This window comes from Rhinolophus sinicus, chromosome 2, assembly GCF_057876585.1.
Source record: "Rhinolophus sinicus isolate RSI-liver-muscle chromosome 2, RSI-T2T, whole genome shotgun sequence".
NCBI lineage: Eukaryota > Metazoa > Chordata > Mammalia > Chiroptera > Rhinolophidae > Rhinolophus > Rhinolophus sinicus.
Genome location: NC_142502.1, coordinates 165,814,345 through 165,832,890, shown reverse-complemented (window position 1 = coordinate 165,832,890; position 18,546 = coordinate 165,814,345). Strand labels below are relative to the sequence as shown.

The 18,546-nt window shown below is 33.9% G+C and overlaps 1 protein-coding gene across 2 annotated transcripts in view; it reads right to left on the bottom strand.

Moving 5' to 3' along the window:
* The window catches only part of HEATR5B (HEAT repeat containing 5B), a 74,467-nt gene that overhangs the window by 15,239 nt on the left and 40,682 nt on the right, over nt 1-18,546 (bottom strand). For both annotated transcript variants that reach the window (XM_019741998.3, XM_074331895.2), the window contains exons 22-27: nt 15,167-15,311; nt 13,584-13,823; nt 12,852-13,103; nt 8,504-8,685; nt 6,094-6,162; nt 2,042-2,221 (exon numbers count right to left, since the gene is read on the bottom strand). In XM_019741998.3, coding sequence (XP_019597557.3) covers nt 2,042-2,221; nt 6,094-6,162; nt 8,504-8,685; nt 12,852-13,103; nt 13,584-13,823; nt 15,167-15,311 — 1,068 coding nt within the window. The remainder of the gene's footprint in view (nt 1-2,041; nt 2,222-6,093; nt 6,163-8,503; nt 8,686-12,851; nt 13,104-13,583; nt 13,824-15,166; nt 15,312-18,546) is intronic.

Genomic DNA, 18,546 nt, shown 5'->3' with positions numbered 1-18,546 from the left:
TTAGAGGCAGAAGGAATATCAAAAACAAGAGCACAGGAAGTAGGAAATAGCCTGGCATTCTGGGGAAACTGGATTGGATGATAGAGACTAAACATAGGACATAAGGCAGAAGTAGTTGAAGAGTTTACTCTGCAGGCAGCAGGGAAGTGAAGGGGTCACTGCAGAATTTAAAGTTCAGATGTATGTATTTTTCCAACTTTTATTTTAAATATACCAAAAAAGGTTTGGAAAATCAGTTTTAAAAGTACTCATAATCCCAATTTCCAAGTTTTCATATTCTGTTGTTGGAAGTTGTAATTTTGTTGTATTTAATTTTATTTATGCACATATCATAAAGTTTCCCATGTGAATATTAGTCTTTATAACCATTATTCTTAATGGTTGCAGTGAATGACCCGTAATATATCTAACGATTTTCCTATAGTTTTATATTTACTTCTGATTCTTTACTCAGCCTTGGAAATCTTAGAAAGATAAGGCACAATTTTCAAAGACAAAAGGTATTCAGTTCTTCACATTATAAATAATGTTCCAAGTAAACATTTTTGTAAAATTAGCTCTTTTCCATATTTTAGATATTTTTCCCTAGGATAAAGTCCCAGAAATGGAATTACTGGGTCAGTGATTATAAATATTGTTATGGCTCTGAATAGATACTGCTAAATGCCTTCTAAAAGCCTTCTATATTTTACATTGCTATCTGCAATATGTGAAAATATATTTTTTAGAATTTTTTAAACACATTTTTGGCTTATTTTTCTTATTACATATTATACAAGAAAAACAGAAAAATCAGAAGCATGAGTAAAATGAAGAAAATAAAAACCACACACAATCCTACCAGATATAATGCTGTTAACATTCTGGACATATTATATATACAAACTCAGTCTTTTAAACAATGTGTTTGTGCATAATTTTTAACCCAATTTTTCATTCACTTAATACCATCTTTCAGAATCAAGAAATACATTTAAGTTATTTCCATTTTTTTGAGCGTAATAAACAATATCACAATAAACATCTTAATAGCAGGTCTTTGTATATATTCTTAATATTTCTTAGGGTAAATTGGTCAACTAATGTGCAGTTTTAGAAAGTGTTTCTTCCCCTCCCCCCATATGTTTATTAGTAACTTGGTTTCCTCTTAGTGAATTGTCAATTCATATTTTGCCCAATATTTGTATTTTAGAATGATTATTCTAAGATTCTATATAGGAATAGCTGGGGGGAAGAAAAGACTAACTGTAAGAGAAACAAATTAGGATGCAAATGCATAGACTAGGTGACAAATGACTCAAACTAAGGCAATGGGGAAAGAGAGGAAGTATTTATTTATAGGTATGGAAAAGGTATGTATGATTTACTACTAAATTAAAAAAAATAGTTGCTATGTTGAGTAACATGCATTATTTTGAAAATAAAGACATAGATTGATACACACATATATACACGTACATTATATAGACTGAAATTTAATCAATAAAAGATTCTTGGGAAAGCCGGATGGCTCAGTTGGTTAGAGTGCAAACTCTCAACAACAAGTTTGCCGGTTCAATTCCCGCTTGGGATCGTGGGCTGTGCCCCCTGCAACTAAAGATTGAAAATGGCGACTGGACTTGGAGTTGAGCTGTGCCCTCCATAACTAGATTGAAGGACAATGACTTGGAGCTGATGGGCCCTGGAGAAACGCAATATTCCCCAATAAAATTTATATAAAAAAAAAATTCTTAGTGTAAATCATTTTCTACTATTTATATTTGTTTGTTTTGCCTGCCTAATTTCCTCAAAGTAAGGAGAGCCCTTTCTCAAAATACTCATTAAAAAATATAATTTTCAAAGATTTAATAAGAGTTCTTTTGAGACATAAATGTATATGTATTTCAGTGAGAAAGAGCAAATAACAGATTTTCGAAAATACCTGAATTCAAAGGTCAGTTTTAAAAAAAAACATTAATCGACATTTTTTTTTACCTACAGGAGTAGGGGAACATTTTCTCATGTATGGAGAAATGGTTCAAAAATAATAGACCATGGTTACCTCGGCCCAAGCTTTGAGAACAGCCAGTTTTTCCATGGTTGTGGCACTCTCTCGGTACAACTGGCTAGAAGATCCTTTTCCGGCCTGAACTTTGTCCAGAGAAGACACAAGCAGATTGTGTACTCGACGGAGATCGTTGAGATCACTGACGACTCCACTTCCAATCCATGTACTACATACCTAACCAAAGAAAATTTTTAAAATTTTTGTATAAAAAAATTAACATTTAACATAGAGTGGAATAAACCTAATTTTTTTTCCTTGGTGGAAGAAACAGTAAACAAAACCAATAAACAAAATAAAACAAAAAAAACTCCAAAGTTATATTTTAATATTCATTTTTAATAACAAATCAGCAAGTATGGAATTTATTGTATACTTACATGGAAAACAAAACAGTATTTACTTATATTTCCATTGTCTAATTGGACAAAAATTTTCATCAGAAAAAATTTTCCACCTAAACCAGGCCAGTCATGAATAATTCTTCAATTCAACAACACTTCTGTTCAGTACAAGCAAAGGCAAGCAAAAGGTTATTGTGGGTGCTACGGAAGAGATGAGAAAATAGAGGGAGAAAAATCTAGTCCTTGTCCTCAGTAAGAAAACACAGATTGAATGAACCCATGAGAATGTTTTATGACTACAACACTACAATTGAAAACAGAGGAGGGAGAGGTTAATTTTAGCAGGAAAAAATGGAATGTTTCGGTATCAGGAAGGTTTGTCTGTATAGATACAGGAGAGTTACATGGGGAAAGAGATAAGATTATGAAAGTTAATTGGGATCAGGTTATGGTACAATTTAAATTCCATTAGAACTGAATTTCGACTTGTTCTTAAGGCAGTCATGAGCTTCCAAGACTTCTGAGCAGAGGGATATTATTAGAACTGTGCTCTAGGGAAACTGCTCCAGTCCTTATGTATATAGGAAAGAATGTATACAGACAGCAAGCAATGTGTTCAGTTAAGCGACTATTACAATACTACGGAACAGAGATGATATGGATCAAACTGGGAATGCAACAAAAAGGGAGAGGCATCTGAGAGAGACTTGGATCTAGAAATGGCAAGATCTGGAAACCACTTAAATATATTTAGGGGATAGGGCACAGGGACATGCAATAAGTGTGAGGAATCAAAAACTGCCAAATTTTGATTACCAAAGCTTCTAACTTGGATGAATGGAAGGAAGGTGACACTACTGCTTAAGAGAGATAACATAAGAAGACAGGAAAGTTTAGTGGAGATGAGAAGTTAGAGAACATGATTTTGGTTGGAACATTTTGACATGCTGAGTTCAAAGCATCAGTAAGAGACTCATGGAAAGGTATTCAGCAGGCAGTTGGAAACTTGGGTCTGGATTTCAGGAGCAAGGTCAAAGGTAAGTATGTAGACCTGGGAATCATCCACAGGAAGGTGATAACTAAAGCAATGCTACTTGGTGAATTTTTTCAAGGACTGAGGCATTTTAAAAAAGTCTTAAAGATGAACACAGGGAAAATAGGTGCACTTAAGGGACAAATGGCATAAGTATAATGAAAGAGACTGAAAAGGCCAGAAATGCACAAAGAAAACGAGGCAAGTGTGGGGATACTGGAGCCAAGGGAAGAATGTTAAGAAGGGGTGGTCTGACCCTGCCAGCTTTTTTCAACAATTTCAAGTCCTCGCTTTCTTATCCTTGTGCTAAAACAATTCACAAATTTTTGGTAAAAGGTAACAAGGTACATAAACCTCATTAAGGAAGACACCAAGCAAGATGTGTGGCAGCACCCCATAATTAACACATGGATAGTTCTGTAATGAAATGTAGTACGAATCACACGAAGAGAGATTAATCAATACTACAGTCTCACTCAGCTTCACATCAGGGCCAAATGAGTACAGTCAGCTCAGGTTTTGCTAACAAATAAATTATGAAAAAGCTTTTGGCTTTCAAAGCATTTGGATATTGAATCATGGTTGATGGATTGCGTTCCTACATTTAAAACTTTTAAAAAGTTGAGAATAAATATTTATGTAACTATTTTATTCTTTTATGACCTTATTCTCAAAGAATTCAAAACTAAATTTAATAAAAATTAATAAGGATATTTTAAATTTGATTGTTATCAATTATGAACCTACTAATGGCAAAATAAGATACCAGTCAAAACAATGTTGAAAATATGACATTTAAAGTGAAAAAGATTAAATATGAGTATGAAAATGAAGAGTTATTGTTCCTGAGGGAATTAAACACATTGGAGAAATTTGATAAATATTTTTGTGAAATTTGGTAGAACTATAACTAAAAGATGGGAAAAATTGTAAAGATTGAGGATATGCACTAAGTTTGCTTTGCAAAAACCTAAGTACTTTCTCCATTTTAAAGAATATGAAACTAGAAATTGCAGATACTGCATTATTGGTTTGATTTATGCAGAAAGACGAAGCAGCATTGAATCAGCAAAATCATAATCAGAGAAAAGACCTTGGTCTTACATCAAAAGAGTGGTGAATGAATGTGCATTTATAAGTTTTAAGCTGAAATATTTAAAGTATGTATAATGCTTATGATTCCTACTCTGATTTAAGTGACTTTTTTATTAACCTACTGATTGTTATCCCCAAATGTGTTACATTTGAAGGTCTTCCTATAATATCTAAGAATGACCCTGATTTCCATGTTTAATGTTACGATTATCTAGTAAACCAGCTGGGATACCATGTTTCATGATCTGCCCAAAGTCAATTCCTTACTTTCTTTTAAGGAACCTGCAACCCACTGCTCCACCTGTTGCAAAACCAGGTTTCCTCCCAGAAACAGAAGGATAGGACTTCAAAACTTTAAGCATGCCAGTAGAAAAAGAACAAATTTCTTATAGAAAAAGCAGCTAGAGTCACATAAGAAATAAGTTAAGGCAAATTCAGTAACAAGAAACTTTCATACTTCTTATTCACAAGATGAAATTCTAATAGCCTTTGTTTTCTAATGATCAGGAGTTTTGGAGGAGGTTATCTCTGCTTAAATACTATGCTCTGAACATCACCATGATACATTTATTTATACATGACTGTGATTTCTGATGGTGTGTTGGTATCCCAAAGCAAATGACCTACTCTAACTCCAAAGTTTGCACCATGATCCACAGACCTCTCTCGTAAACTAGGCTCCCTCTTCTGTGTCGGGTCTGCTATTGGTGGAAGTTCGCTTCTCTGAATACCACCATTAAGATAGGAGGCTTCAGAGAAATAAGTCTTAACGGAAGGAAAGAGGCAAATTCATTCAGCTACAGAAAGAACAACATTAGAATTCCAATCCTCTCATTGCAAACAGAAATATTCTCTGTATAGAGGCCACATGTAACTTGATTATGGATTCTAAGCAATAATGACAGACCATAGCCCTGTACTCCAGAAAACTCCGAAGGAGAGAATTGCTTTTTTGCTATCCTAAGACAAGCAGAAGAAGAATCTGATTTTCTGGAAGACTAGAGCTTAATGCATGGATCCTTTCTCAGGATGAGGCAAGAAAAAGAGGAACTTACTAAAGATGTAGGAACATAGGTGCTTTTCTGACTATTTTCAGATACAATAACCTGAGCATAGTCCCCCGGGGTTAATTTTGCAAAGAAATTTCCATATTGTGAAATTCTCTTTAGGATAACTTAATACCCATAAATTATAGAATTTTCACAGCCCATGGTCAAAAAAATCTTTTGTTACCTAATTATCATTACTTTACATTCTTCACTTATTCTAGATTTTGAGATCTTAATTTTATTTTAGTCTCTCTCATGATGTGCATATTTCTGGTCACTTTTGGGTTATATAAGAGCTGTGTATCCCAAAGTCATGTCCCCAGCTATGATTAAAAAAAAGGAGAGATGTGACTAATACTGTCTATTTCATCGTTTCATACAGAATAAAAGAGGAAACTGACACTGTTGTGTTTCCAAGATAAAAATGAATATTATTTAAGTTTTCTCTCTTCTTTCTTGGAAGTGAAATTCTAAAATATCTCTGAATTTATAGAAGATAACTATAGAGAACCCTATTTTTCTTCTTACCTGGCAAGCTTTTGCTATTATGTCTGATGGAGTATCTTGTGAAAAGGCTGGTCTTAGAGCAGCTCCCACCTACAAAAATGAACACAAGCATTTTATTTTTAAAGGTAAGTAGTAAACATAAACCCTTTAGTGTCTTTGAAAAAAACACAGAAAACACAGCTATGTTCCTTTCCATTTTAGTACGTCTCTCTTACTTATCTTTCTAGTTACGATAAACTCAATCATACCATTTTTCTTTTGCTTTCCAGGAGGTTATCATCAAATCGATATGAATACTGTATCAAATAGGAAAATTATTTTCTTTCTTTCCTTTGTTTTTGTTTAATTGTAAACAGAATTTTCTGACAAAGTCATGTGTTCCCAGAGAGAACAAAAAACTGTTATTCTTTTTTTTTTCTATGTTTTCCTGAACATATTCTAACAGTATTTACCTCATGGGTAAGTCTCAATTCTTTTAAATAACTTAGAACTAAAAACTCACACAGTCACCAAAAAAATCGTAGAGATCAAAAAGAGATGTTTTCAAAGAAGGTTGCTCAAGAAATATTACTTTATGTATTGTTGTCATAGTAGTAAGTGAAGGAATATGAGTTTTAGTTTTAATAAGCCAACAGTCAGATACTTAGATTTAATACGTATGAGCTGAATAAGAAATTAGATGCAGTCAGCTCCTAATTTGAGATTTCTTCCATTTCACTAGAGATTCAGTTGCTAAGGCATATCAACAGCAGTTTGGAAATGGATCAAGAGCCCCTCTCTGTGACCAAAGACACAATGCAACAAACTACAGTATTGGTATTGCAATAATCAACTAATTGCAGAGCTGGTATTAGATCCCGTACTGAAGGAGAAAGAATACTATAAAAGAGCTCATTGCGTTGACTGATAAAACTGGAATATGATAGATTATATAAAAAGCGTATAGCAATGTTGAATTTCCTGAAATTGATAATTGTTCTATGATTATGTAAGACAATGTTCTTGTCCTTTGGAAATACAGACAGAAGTGTTCAAGAGTAAAGGTACATGATTTAAATAATCTACTTTTTTAAATGGATTAGAAATAAGTGTGTGCAAGTGTGAGTGCGTGTGTAGAGAGAGACAGATACCGCGTTTCTCTGAAAATAAGACCTAGCCGAACCATCGGCTCTAATGCATCTTTCGGAGCAAAAATTAATATAAGACCCGGTATATTATATTATATTATTATATTATATTATATTATAATATTATATTATATTATATTATATTAATTATATTATATTATATTATATTATATTATATTATATTAATTATATTATATTATATTATATTATATTATATTATATTATATTATATTATACCTGGTGTTATATTATAGTAAAATAAGTCTGGCTCTAATATTAATTTTTGCTCCAAAAGATGCAGTAGAGCTGATGATCTGGCTAGGTCTTATTTTCGGGGAAACACGGTACTATCAATAATAAAGCAAATGAGGCAAAATTAGTAATTGGTAAACATGAATAAAGGGTATATAACAGTTTTTTGGACTACTCGTACAACTTTTTTTGTAAGTTTGACATTATTTCTAAATAAAAAGTAATAAAAAAAAAAGAACTTCATTCTATTAGAGTGGGTATCTGGGAGTAAACAATTATACAAGTTTTCTGTAGCCAGTTAGCCTAAAACTATAACTTCCTCACTTGCACCTATGATGGAAAAACAATTAATATATTACTCACACTTTATTTTGTTTAGGTTTGAACACAGCTTTTAGATAAGGTGTGGTATGTCCAGAACCAACATCTTGGTATAATCACAGTAAAAAAATGGTTATTCTTTCCTTGCTAACATAAGTTTTTCACCTTCACATAACCCACCATTATTAGGATAACATCTACTGTGCCTCATTTGAAGAACATAAGTAAAGGGATAAATCTCAGGAGAAATAAGAATAAAATAAAAAAATCTGTTGAAAGTATCTAATTCTTTCAGTAATATTTTATCTGCTGTTATTAAAAGTTAATTTATCCTTCAGCATACAGGGCACAATTGTTTCTCATTTTTAAAAATGCTTATCCTGTCTTGACATATAAAAATAATGGCATCAAATCCACAACACTCTTTGAATGTTCTTTTTATCTTTAAAGTGGCATGGCTAAACATCTGAACACAAGACAGGAACCAGGCTGGAATTTCTATTCTCGTTTTATCACTAACATGCTATCATGACTTAAAAATAGCGACAAGTTTTATACTATTGTTTCTGTAATTGTGGGTTGATTCAAACTATGTAACCAACAGTGGGAGTAAACCTATGCCTTCCACGTGAATAAATAGGTTGTTGTTTCAAATATATTTCTACAGGGGACCCCTTTAATGATCACTCAAAAGATCCATTTTAAGTTTTTAAATAAATAGAACATCTCACATTAGCTTGATACTGCTCCAGAATCACATGACCTGGAAATTCGGGCTCAGGCACAGATGCAAACTTCTTGATAATGTCTTCAAGTGCTTGGAGCCCAGCCATCCGCAGCTGGTTACTATGATCGGTTGCAGCCATGAACGCCATGCGAATCAGGTCAGAAAGATGAAGTACCAAGAGATCATCTACAAATAAAAACAGAAGGCAAAAGGGAAACTTTTCCAAAGATAACTATAATAACATAAAAATATGAAATGAAACGCGTTTCTTTTAAAAAGCACTTTTGATCCACATTATTTCAGCATGCTTTGTTAAAAATGACAAAGATACACTTCCAAGAAAGCTTCTGTATCATAACCTCTCAAGAACATTGGTAAACTGGTTACCATAACTTTCTCCAAAGGAGTCTGTAATTCTTTTGGAATTGGGATTGGCAAACTTTTTCTGTAAAGAACCAGATAGTAAATATTTTTGGTCTGGCCAGCCGCATAGTTTCTATAGCAACTACTCAACTCTGCTGTTGTAGTTTGAAAGTAGTCACAGTATACAGATGAGTATTACTCCTATAAAACTTTATTTACAAAAACAGACTGTGGGCTACATTGGATTGTAGGCTACAGATTGAGAAACCGTACTATGGAAAATATTTTTATAAGGATAAGATGTAGAAAAGGGAAGTATTTTTTCCTTTTAGCCTCAAAGTAAAAGCTGCCCTAAATCTGCCCTAACAAAGCTTAAAAGCAAGTCTTGAAAGAATTTAAAAGATTTCAAGTAATTTAACTGCAACCCAGAACAAAATCCAATACTATTTAAATAGATACAAAATCCAACACTAATAGCATAAAATTTGCAATGTGTAGTAGCTAATGAAAGATTACCAGGGATGCAAATAAGCAGAAAAATATATCTCCTAACAAGGAAAAGAACAGGGGGGAGGAATCAATGAATAGAAACAGGTCCAGAAATGAGAGTTGATAAATTAACAGGCGGGGACCTTAACATGGTTACTGTAAGTATGTTGCCTATAATCAAGAAGAATAAGGAAAGCATGAATATGATGAAGAAAGACATGAAAGACAAAGAAAACCACAAATGGGACTTCAAGAGATAAAAAATAAAATATCGGAAATGAAAAATATACTGGATAAGATTGATAGTGATTAGATACAAAGGAGAAAAGATAAGTGAACTTAAAGACAAGGCAACAGAAATTATCTAAAGAAGTAACTGAACCCAGGGACTATGAAGTTCTTCAGTCGACTACAAGAGTAGCAAAGTCTTTTTGAAGCAGTGGCCAAGTCTGTGGCTCAGCCTGATCCCATAACAGCTGCCTCTTAAACAGATTTTTGTTGTTATTGCTACTGTGAAGGTTACAAGTATCTTCCAATTTTTTCATATGCCTACCTAAAACGCCAATTTTAGAACCTTAAGTTTAAACAAGAATATCTATTGGTTAGGGGGAGGGGAGTAAAGAGGATTGAGAAAAAACATTTGGCTAAAAGCCCCCAGTACTTCCTCACCGAAGGGAGGCAAAAACACACTGTCAGTAAAAACCAGGCATCAGAAAAGTTGCCAGAATTTAAGAGAAAATTTCTAAAGCAGGAGGAACTGGATTAAAATGGGCTTATTCATATTATGCCAACCCAAAATAAATAAAAGGACCCATTATTCCTCCTGCACCCTAGACCTAATTTACAAGGTTCAGGACTGTATCAATCTACCAACCAAACTAGGCAATATTCCTGGAATGAAAGTGCTGTTGCTTCTGTACATAATTTCTACCTCCAACCTTTTCCAAGTCAGAATCTTTATCTTTTTTTCAAATCCAAGGAGATGAACTCCTAAGGGGGAGTACTGGGAAGGGGCCCTGAGCAGAAACTCCAAAATGGGGAGAGAATTAGCAGGCTGTTTAGAGGTTTATTACATCTGGGAGTAGTAATTCCCTACAACTAAAAGACAGGAGATAGAAAGGGAGCTAAGGATGATACAGGAAGAGCCTAGATAGCACACTCATTGGGTCTATAAGTTTTCCCACACCTGCCATGACTGTTCATAATAGCAGGCAGTGCGTGCTGGAAAGGATCTGTTTCCGTCAAGAAGAACAGAGCACGTTAAACACAGGAATCTAGGTTGGGGAGCTGTTATATCAGCTTACCATCCAGCTACCAATGTGAAATCCCCAGTAAACAAAGACAACACGGGAAATACACCCAACCACACCACCCACACTGTGCGCAAATGCCAAATATGGAGAGCACTCTCCCCTTTCAATGATATATAAACAAATAAGCCTATGAAAAAAATACACCCAGGGAAAAGAAAGCTTCTGAAGAGTCAGAGAAAGAGCTAACAACCTCTGAAAACAATTTTCTATAAAAACCAGAATAAAATTTAGAAAATCATTTGTCATCTCAATAGGATGCAAAAAAATTATGGCTGCTACGGAATAAGAAGAAAAAAACCATAACGAGTAAAAAGGATTCAGTATAATGGAGGAGAAAGACATACATAAAAATTAAAGGAAAACTAAAAACACAAAAGAAAACTTAAGATCCACAATGGAAGCAGAAAAGAATAAAACATCAGAGATATAAACAGAAAACTTGTGAGGATCTCTGAGAATGCAGGCAAAAGGAGAAAATAATGAGAGAAAAAATTAAGAAATACAAAGAAAGGAAAGCCAATTTAAGGATCTTCACCAGTTCTTAAATATAGCATGCACACTTATGTTCTCACACCTTTACAAATTCTCTTACTTCCTTTGCTAAGAATAGACCAGAGTGGTAGGCAGAACAATGGTGCCCAAATATGTCCATTCCCTCATCCTTATAACCCGTGAGCATGTTACCTTACATGACAAAAGACACTTTGCAGATGTGATTGAGGTTATGGACCCCCAAATGGGGAGATTATCTTAAATTTTCCACGTGGGTCCAATTTAATCATGAGTCCTTAAAAGCAGAGCACCTTTCCTCGCTGCAATCTGAGAGAAGTGATGACAGAAAGATTCAACCTTTCTGACACTGAAGATAAAGGGGGCCATAAGCCAAGGAATGCAGGTGGCCTATAGAATCCGGAAAGAAGAAAGGATTCCCATGGAGCCTCCGGAAAGGATCGCAGCCCTGCCAACACCTTGAGGTTAGCCATGAAAGCCTCATGTTGGACTTTCTGACCAATGGAACTATTAAGTCAATAAATCTGTGTTGTTTTAAGCCACTGAGTTTGAGGTCAGTTCTTATATAGCAGCAATAGACAATGAACACAATCAGCCTCTTCTACCTGGAAAATCCTTTCTCTGTCTTTAAAACCTAGCTTCAGAATTACATCTTCTGTGAGTTCTTCCTTGGCTCTCCAGGAAAGGCTCTTTTTTCTATGTTCCCAAAGCACTCTACCATCCCACTACCGGGACATATAATTCTGTGAGTAATAAGCCTGCCTATCTGTCTTCTAGACTAGAAGTTCTTCAGGGCTATGGACGATGTTTTTTTCTTTGCATCCGCAGTGTGTAGCAAAGAACAGGAGTCAGTAAATATCTGACGGTTAAAGACACTGTGTTTATGACATACTGTGCTTCGCTGGTACCCTAGATTCAGATTCACATTCTATACGTGGTTCACTGTTTTACTTTTTGTTTATTTTTTTACTCCATTTGTGAGCTCTGCTGCTTCTTAAACAAAATAAAGTAAGCGGGAAAGCATCGTTAATGTATAGACTTCACTATAGTTATACATAGTTGATCTTCAGATATTTAAAAAAATGACAGGGGGATGAAGAGACTACGAAGTACGAGACAGACAGTTTGTTACTCTGCAGCTCTCTCAGCTTGTCTGGGTGACTTTATTTGTAAAATGATGACATTGAACCTCACAATCTCTTTGTAAGTTCTAGGGGCTATGTGGAATAAAAGCTTATAAAGATTTTAAAAAATGGTGAGGGGTTTCAGTAATAAACAGTTTTCACCTTTTCAAAAGAACCTAAAAGCATTTCTGAAATCTGCAAGTTTGAAATCTGCAAGTTTGAAATCTGCCAAGGCATTCATAAATTCTGACATTCTCCATGCTGGGGACCACAAAATTCACATTATGCACCTCAAAGCTTTGCCATCTCTGTAAAACAGAATGTTAACCTACGAGTTTTAACACTGAAGTTAAAACTGGGACAATGTACTAAGGAAATATAAGTTACTGTCATCATATCCTTAGGGCAAATGATTTAGATAGGTAGATGGATGGATGGATTCATAGATAGATAGGCAGGCAGACAGACAGACAGACAAAAACGTTACATAGCAGTAAAATATTTTAACCCTTAAAAATACTTTGGGGAAAAGAAGTATGAATTTTAAATTTACTTCTAGGGTTCCGTAGTTTAGCAGACCTTGCCAGGGCAAGATCAAAGTGAGCCGGGTCCACATTCTCACACAAATTGATTATTCGACACAGGCAATCAGCAGCAAATACGCGCGTGGCCCACCGAGGTGCCACAAAGGGCTTTGATTTATCGTCTTCGCCTAGTGTGGTAAACATGATATCATCATCCATCTCATCCTTCTTTTCCGATTCTTCATCTTTTCCACTACTTAACGGCGTTGCAGTACTCATATCTGTAACAAAAATAAAAGCATATTATAACCTCACATATAGCAAAAATGAGCTTTAGAAATAATATTAATGTTAAAAGATTTCTAATAAAAAGACTAAATTCTCACTTCTTTGAAAACAGTAGAACTTTGTGTTTTAGACCAATTAAAAACCAAGGAAAGGATAACATAAATGTATCTTACACATTTTACTAGTTTTACATACTATGTTAACTACAGAGTAACCTGGAATTTTTATACATGAAAATTTAGTTTGAATTTGGTCATTTTCTAAAAAGTAAGGTTCATTAGATTGTAACATAATTTAGCTTTCAACATTTTTATAGGAATTTAGATTAAAATTAGTATTTTTAAATGTAAGGTAAATTTATATGTATCTATATATGTGTGTACAGATAGATAAATAGACAGATAGATATACATATTGGAAGTAAAATTAATTTTAATTATTTTGAAAACATATTTTACATATTAAATACGTACCACTAGAAGCTGCCAGGACATCTTTACAAAGCATGAGCCAATGAGAAAGTTTTTCTACAGCCAGTGATGAAAGCATATGTCCCAAAGTATCATGAATATCAGAACATAATTTTCTATCTGTCTCTCGGTCTAGCATTCCAAAAAGAAGTCCCTCAAGACCCGTTTCTGTTATATTAACACCTTGGTGCCGGTAATGGATATCACTTCGAGAACTAACTCCAGGTGCAAAAGGACTGACATCTGAAAAACAATTTTTACAAATGAAGTTGTATGAGATTTTGTTGTATATTGTAGGTAACAATTGTGCTAAGGAACAAGGCTTACATGTAAACAATGGCAAAAAAACCAGCTAGCTATATATACAATTTATCTGTGGTCTCCAGTTTACATATCTTTAGGATTAGAATTTAATCTGACAATTAAAGGTAAAACCCTGATCTTCAAGACTGATTATTCTGAGGTATTTTTAAACAAATCTCCAGTGAATGCTCAATATAAATATTTGAGTCTATCAAGTGTGGGAAAAAGACATTTTCTAAATAGATATAATCTAATAGACTGAAAAAATTACTGCTGTATTTGTTGGAAGAACAAATTAAAACTTATTCAGTCTTATAGTTCTGATTTTTAAAAAACATATAAAGCCAGAACAAAAATTGTAAATTGATTGTATCCTGAAAGTTCATTTAAAAATGTGGAAAACCCTTTTCAAGAAAAAATCAAAAAGTAATATTGTTATGAAAGAGTAGTAAAGTCTCTTGTTTTATCCAAACATCTTTTCATTCTCATAAACAGCATAAGTAATACAACTGGCACCCCTAAGAATGAGTACAGTATGTTTGTTAATAGAACTCTTATTATACTACGCTAAAATTGAAGTTATTTTGTTATCTTGCTTCTTAGTACCCAAGCAACTTCTGTGCATTAGAAAGCTCTTATAAGCAACAATTTTCTCTCACAATCGGGGAAATATCTCTGTCAACTAAGCTTTAAAAAAGTTCCCAAACCACCTATCTCTATAACCTAGAAGACCAGCTATGAATTCAAGCTATACTTGAAACCCTCCAAAAAAGCAGAAAGACCTGAGAAAGCAAAGATCTACCTTTTGCTGCCAAAACATCTACTGACATTTCATGGCTTATTGGTTACTTTGGCCTTACCTCTTAGAGGAAAAGTTTTATCACAAAAAGTTAACTACTGTCAAAGAATGGAAGATTTCAGGTACCCCCAAAATAGATTATTTCTCTTTTCAGAAGTCTATTAGTGATACAAAGCAGTATCTCCCAAGTTAGTCATCCTTTATATAGTTAAATCATCCATCCTCAAGGGATAGCAGAAGTATTCAGATACTAAATACATTTTTTTTTAAGTTACAAAATTTTTTAAAAGGAAAAAATGTAAAATTACCAAGAAAACTACACTGGAATTTTTAAGATGATAACAGTATTATTTTATTTAAAAGAATAAGGAAATGGACCATATTTTAACACACACACACACACAAATATTATTTAGTAAGTAATACTCATCTGAAATGTTAAAGTATTTAAATGAAAAGAATATTGACCAATAAAATAACTTACTAGCACCACTGCTCTCTTTGTCCCCTGCATTTTTTGCCAGACTCATGGCATATTCGCATACTTCAGCTGCTTCTCTTTGTGCAAGCTGCCGGAGACACGCCACAGCTGCTCGTCGAAGTAACAAATGGGAACTACACAAGTGAACCTGGAAACCATCACATTTTTGAAAAGAAGTTGTAATCGTACTTGCTTAATGAATATATTTTAATACCTTACTTGTGCAGAGGCTCTTCATTTCACAGCCTGTTGTTTAAAAAAATATACCAAATAATGGCCTTTGGAAAAATAATACCACCAATAAAATATATAAAGAATGTTTGAGTAGGCAAAATAACGCTCCCAAGACCTGGCACTAAAGATCATAAAATATGTTTAAATGAAAATCACGAAGATCTTTTGCATATCTTATTTTACACGTGGTCCTACTAAACTTTGTCATCTAAACTTTTTAAGTACAGAGATTAAGTAGTGAATGAAAAGTTAGGGGGCAGAGTGCACAGTAAACATTGAAAGCAAAGGGGGGTATTTATTAAAAGTTTTAAAAATCAAGCAAACATAAACACTTGAATAGAATTGCAAAACGGAGCCTTTTATTTAAAAAGTTCCTGAAAGAATTGACATAGTATAGTCTGATACATGAAGTAAAGTCTAAGACACAGCATAGCATAATGATTAAGGGCTCAGGCTCTGGTTGCCAGACTGGCTTTGAATCTTGGCTGTTACTCACTCCTGTGTGACCTTAGACTAGTTACCTAATCTCTCTGTGCCTTGTTTGCCTATATGTAAAATTGAGGAGGTAATTCTTCACAGGAATATAGTCAAAATGAAATAAGTTAATATAAGTATTTTGTTTACAACAGTGGCTGACACATGGTAACTGCTCAATAAATGTTAGCTATTACCATTATTACTATAAATTTGATTTATTAAGAAAATATTATCTTTCATGTGCTGCTTTTGAAGCACGGAAGTGAGTAATATATTTTAGAAAGAATCCTATCTAGAAATAATGAATGGCAGAATAATTATGTAGAATACATCACCTCTTCGCAATACTAGACAGTGTATTTTTATGTAATAAAAATATAGCACTATTAATATATCATATTGTATATGTTATATTAATATAGCATTTGTAACTTAAGATATATTTTCATAAAATTCACAGAAATTTATACCAAGTATTAAAAAATATATAATACAACTGAGGGGAAAAATAGGACAGATTTTTTTTCAACAAATGTTACTTCTCATCCTGAAAATAAACACATTTTGGAATTTTTAAATGTCCTATAATTAGAAAGCTTAAGAATGCTTGTGAGATAGGAAGAATAAGTCACTTAGTCTCTCAGAGTTTCTGCCTTTTTATCTGTACAATGGGAAGAGTGGCCACCCTGCCCATCTTACACAATTGTAGTAAGAATCAAATGACCAAATGTATATGAAGTAGAATACCATAAAAATTTAATTATAATTGAACTGTAACTAAGAAAATACACTCAACAAATGTTGACTGGCAGAGACAAAGTGAAAGTGAAAGAAATAAAACATTTTACAGTTTACAAAGTGTTTTCAAAAACTCTATTTCAATGTTTCTGAAGTGTATTTTTTTTCCATTTTAACATCTCTAAAATTAGAGGTGAAAATTATAATCGGTGGTAACTTACAGTCACTGTAAACTAAGTAAAAGTAACGGTGTATTTGTTTGAAAACTTTCCATTTACACTTTTTACTGGTAAAATCCACAAAATATTAGGAATAAAACATATTAAATTTGATAAAAATATGTGGTTTCCTCATGCCCCTTCCTAGTCCCTCAGAGAAAACCATCTATACGTAGTGACATCGTCACTATAATTTGGTTTAGCCTGTTCTTGAACACCATATAAGTGGAACCATGTAGTGTGTTCTCTTCTGTCTGGTTTCTTCTCATCAATATGTCTGTGAGAGTCATCCATGTGATTCCATGCAACAGTAGTTCATTAATTTTTATTGCTGTGCAATAGTCTATTAAATAATTACTTAACAGAATTAAATAATTGTATTAAATAATTTATACACTCTGCTGATTGATGGACATTTAGGTTCTTATATGCATGCATTTCTGTCAGGTATTTACTTATCAGTGAAGTTAAGTTGCTGGATCATAGTGTATGCATATAGTCAACTTTTATAGATTATGCCTAATTGTTTTCCAAAGACACTTCTTTTACTTATATTCCATAAACCTCAGGAACATTGTGCTGATTGGTCCTACATTAGACCTCAAACCTTCCTATAAAAACCCATTATTTTACACTTTATGTCATCTTGCTTCCTCTTCCTGTGCCTATCACGCACTTACATCCTGGACAACTGGACAGCCCTGCTCTGTTACTGATGACTTGGCATTCAGCTCAAGTCTTTCTCTCACATCTATAATTATCCCAGATGACATAAATGGCTATGTGTGGAATAATTCTGTCAGGACAGGAGAATGAATAACTGGTCACATGGTATAAAAAACAGCTGCTTGCCAGGAGCGCAGTAACAATAATTCAGAGTGCTGGTTCTTCTTTCAAAACCACATTTTGAAAAGTTTTATCATCATACAAGTTGTAATACTTTTTTATTATTTAATAAAGATGACCATGGTGAACAAAACATTTGCTGGGGGGAAAAAATCACATTTCATTTGTAGTACACATAGAATCACACGTGACCACTTCTGGGGACCATAATTGAGTAAAGCTGAAAATGAAATTTATAAAAATCGGATTTGATTTCACTAATTTGGATGAACCCATGTGTAGACTAATTTTCAGTGTTAAAAGATCTGGTAATGGAGACAGCCCGGGGGACTTGTGTCCATATGGAAACAAGACACTAACTTGAATGACCTTTTTTCTCATCTTTATCCTGCCATGCCATCTCCTTCCCACCAGCTGCCTAAAATCTCACTACTTAGTCTTTTGGAAGAGGGTCAGGAAAGTGCTCCAACATGCCTTGTAATAAAACCCTTGAGGTTGTACTGAGGAAATCAGTTTGGAGACATTATCTTGTGTTAACATACAGGAAACACATTGCTTTCCCTATTATTGATAAACTCCACTGAGATATAGTGATGTTACTACTTTCCAGATCCTGTGAAATGTGTTCTATCTCACAATGTCAACCCCCATAATGTCAACCTCCATAATGTCAACCTTTAAGGAGGAAGAAAAAAAAGGAGAGAGGAACCAGCCACCTCAGGGGTGTGTCCATCTTCATCACATTTGTCAGTTGCCTATCTAAACCTATATCATGTAACAAGCTCACCTTGCCCAAGAGATGCCATCTGTGGCCTCAGAGCTTGGGCATCAGACCACCGCTTTTGCAGGATGCTACATATCCTGTTGCAG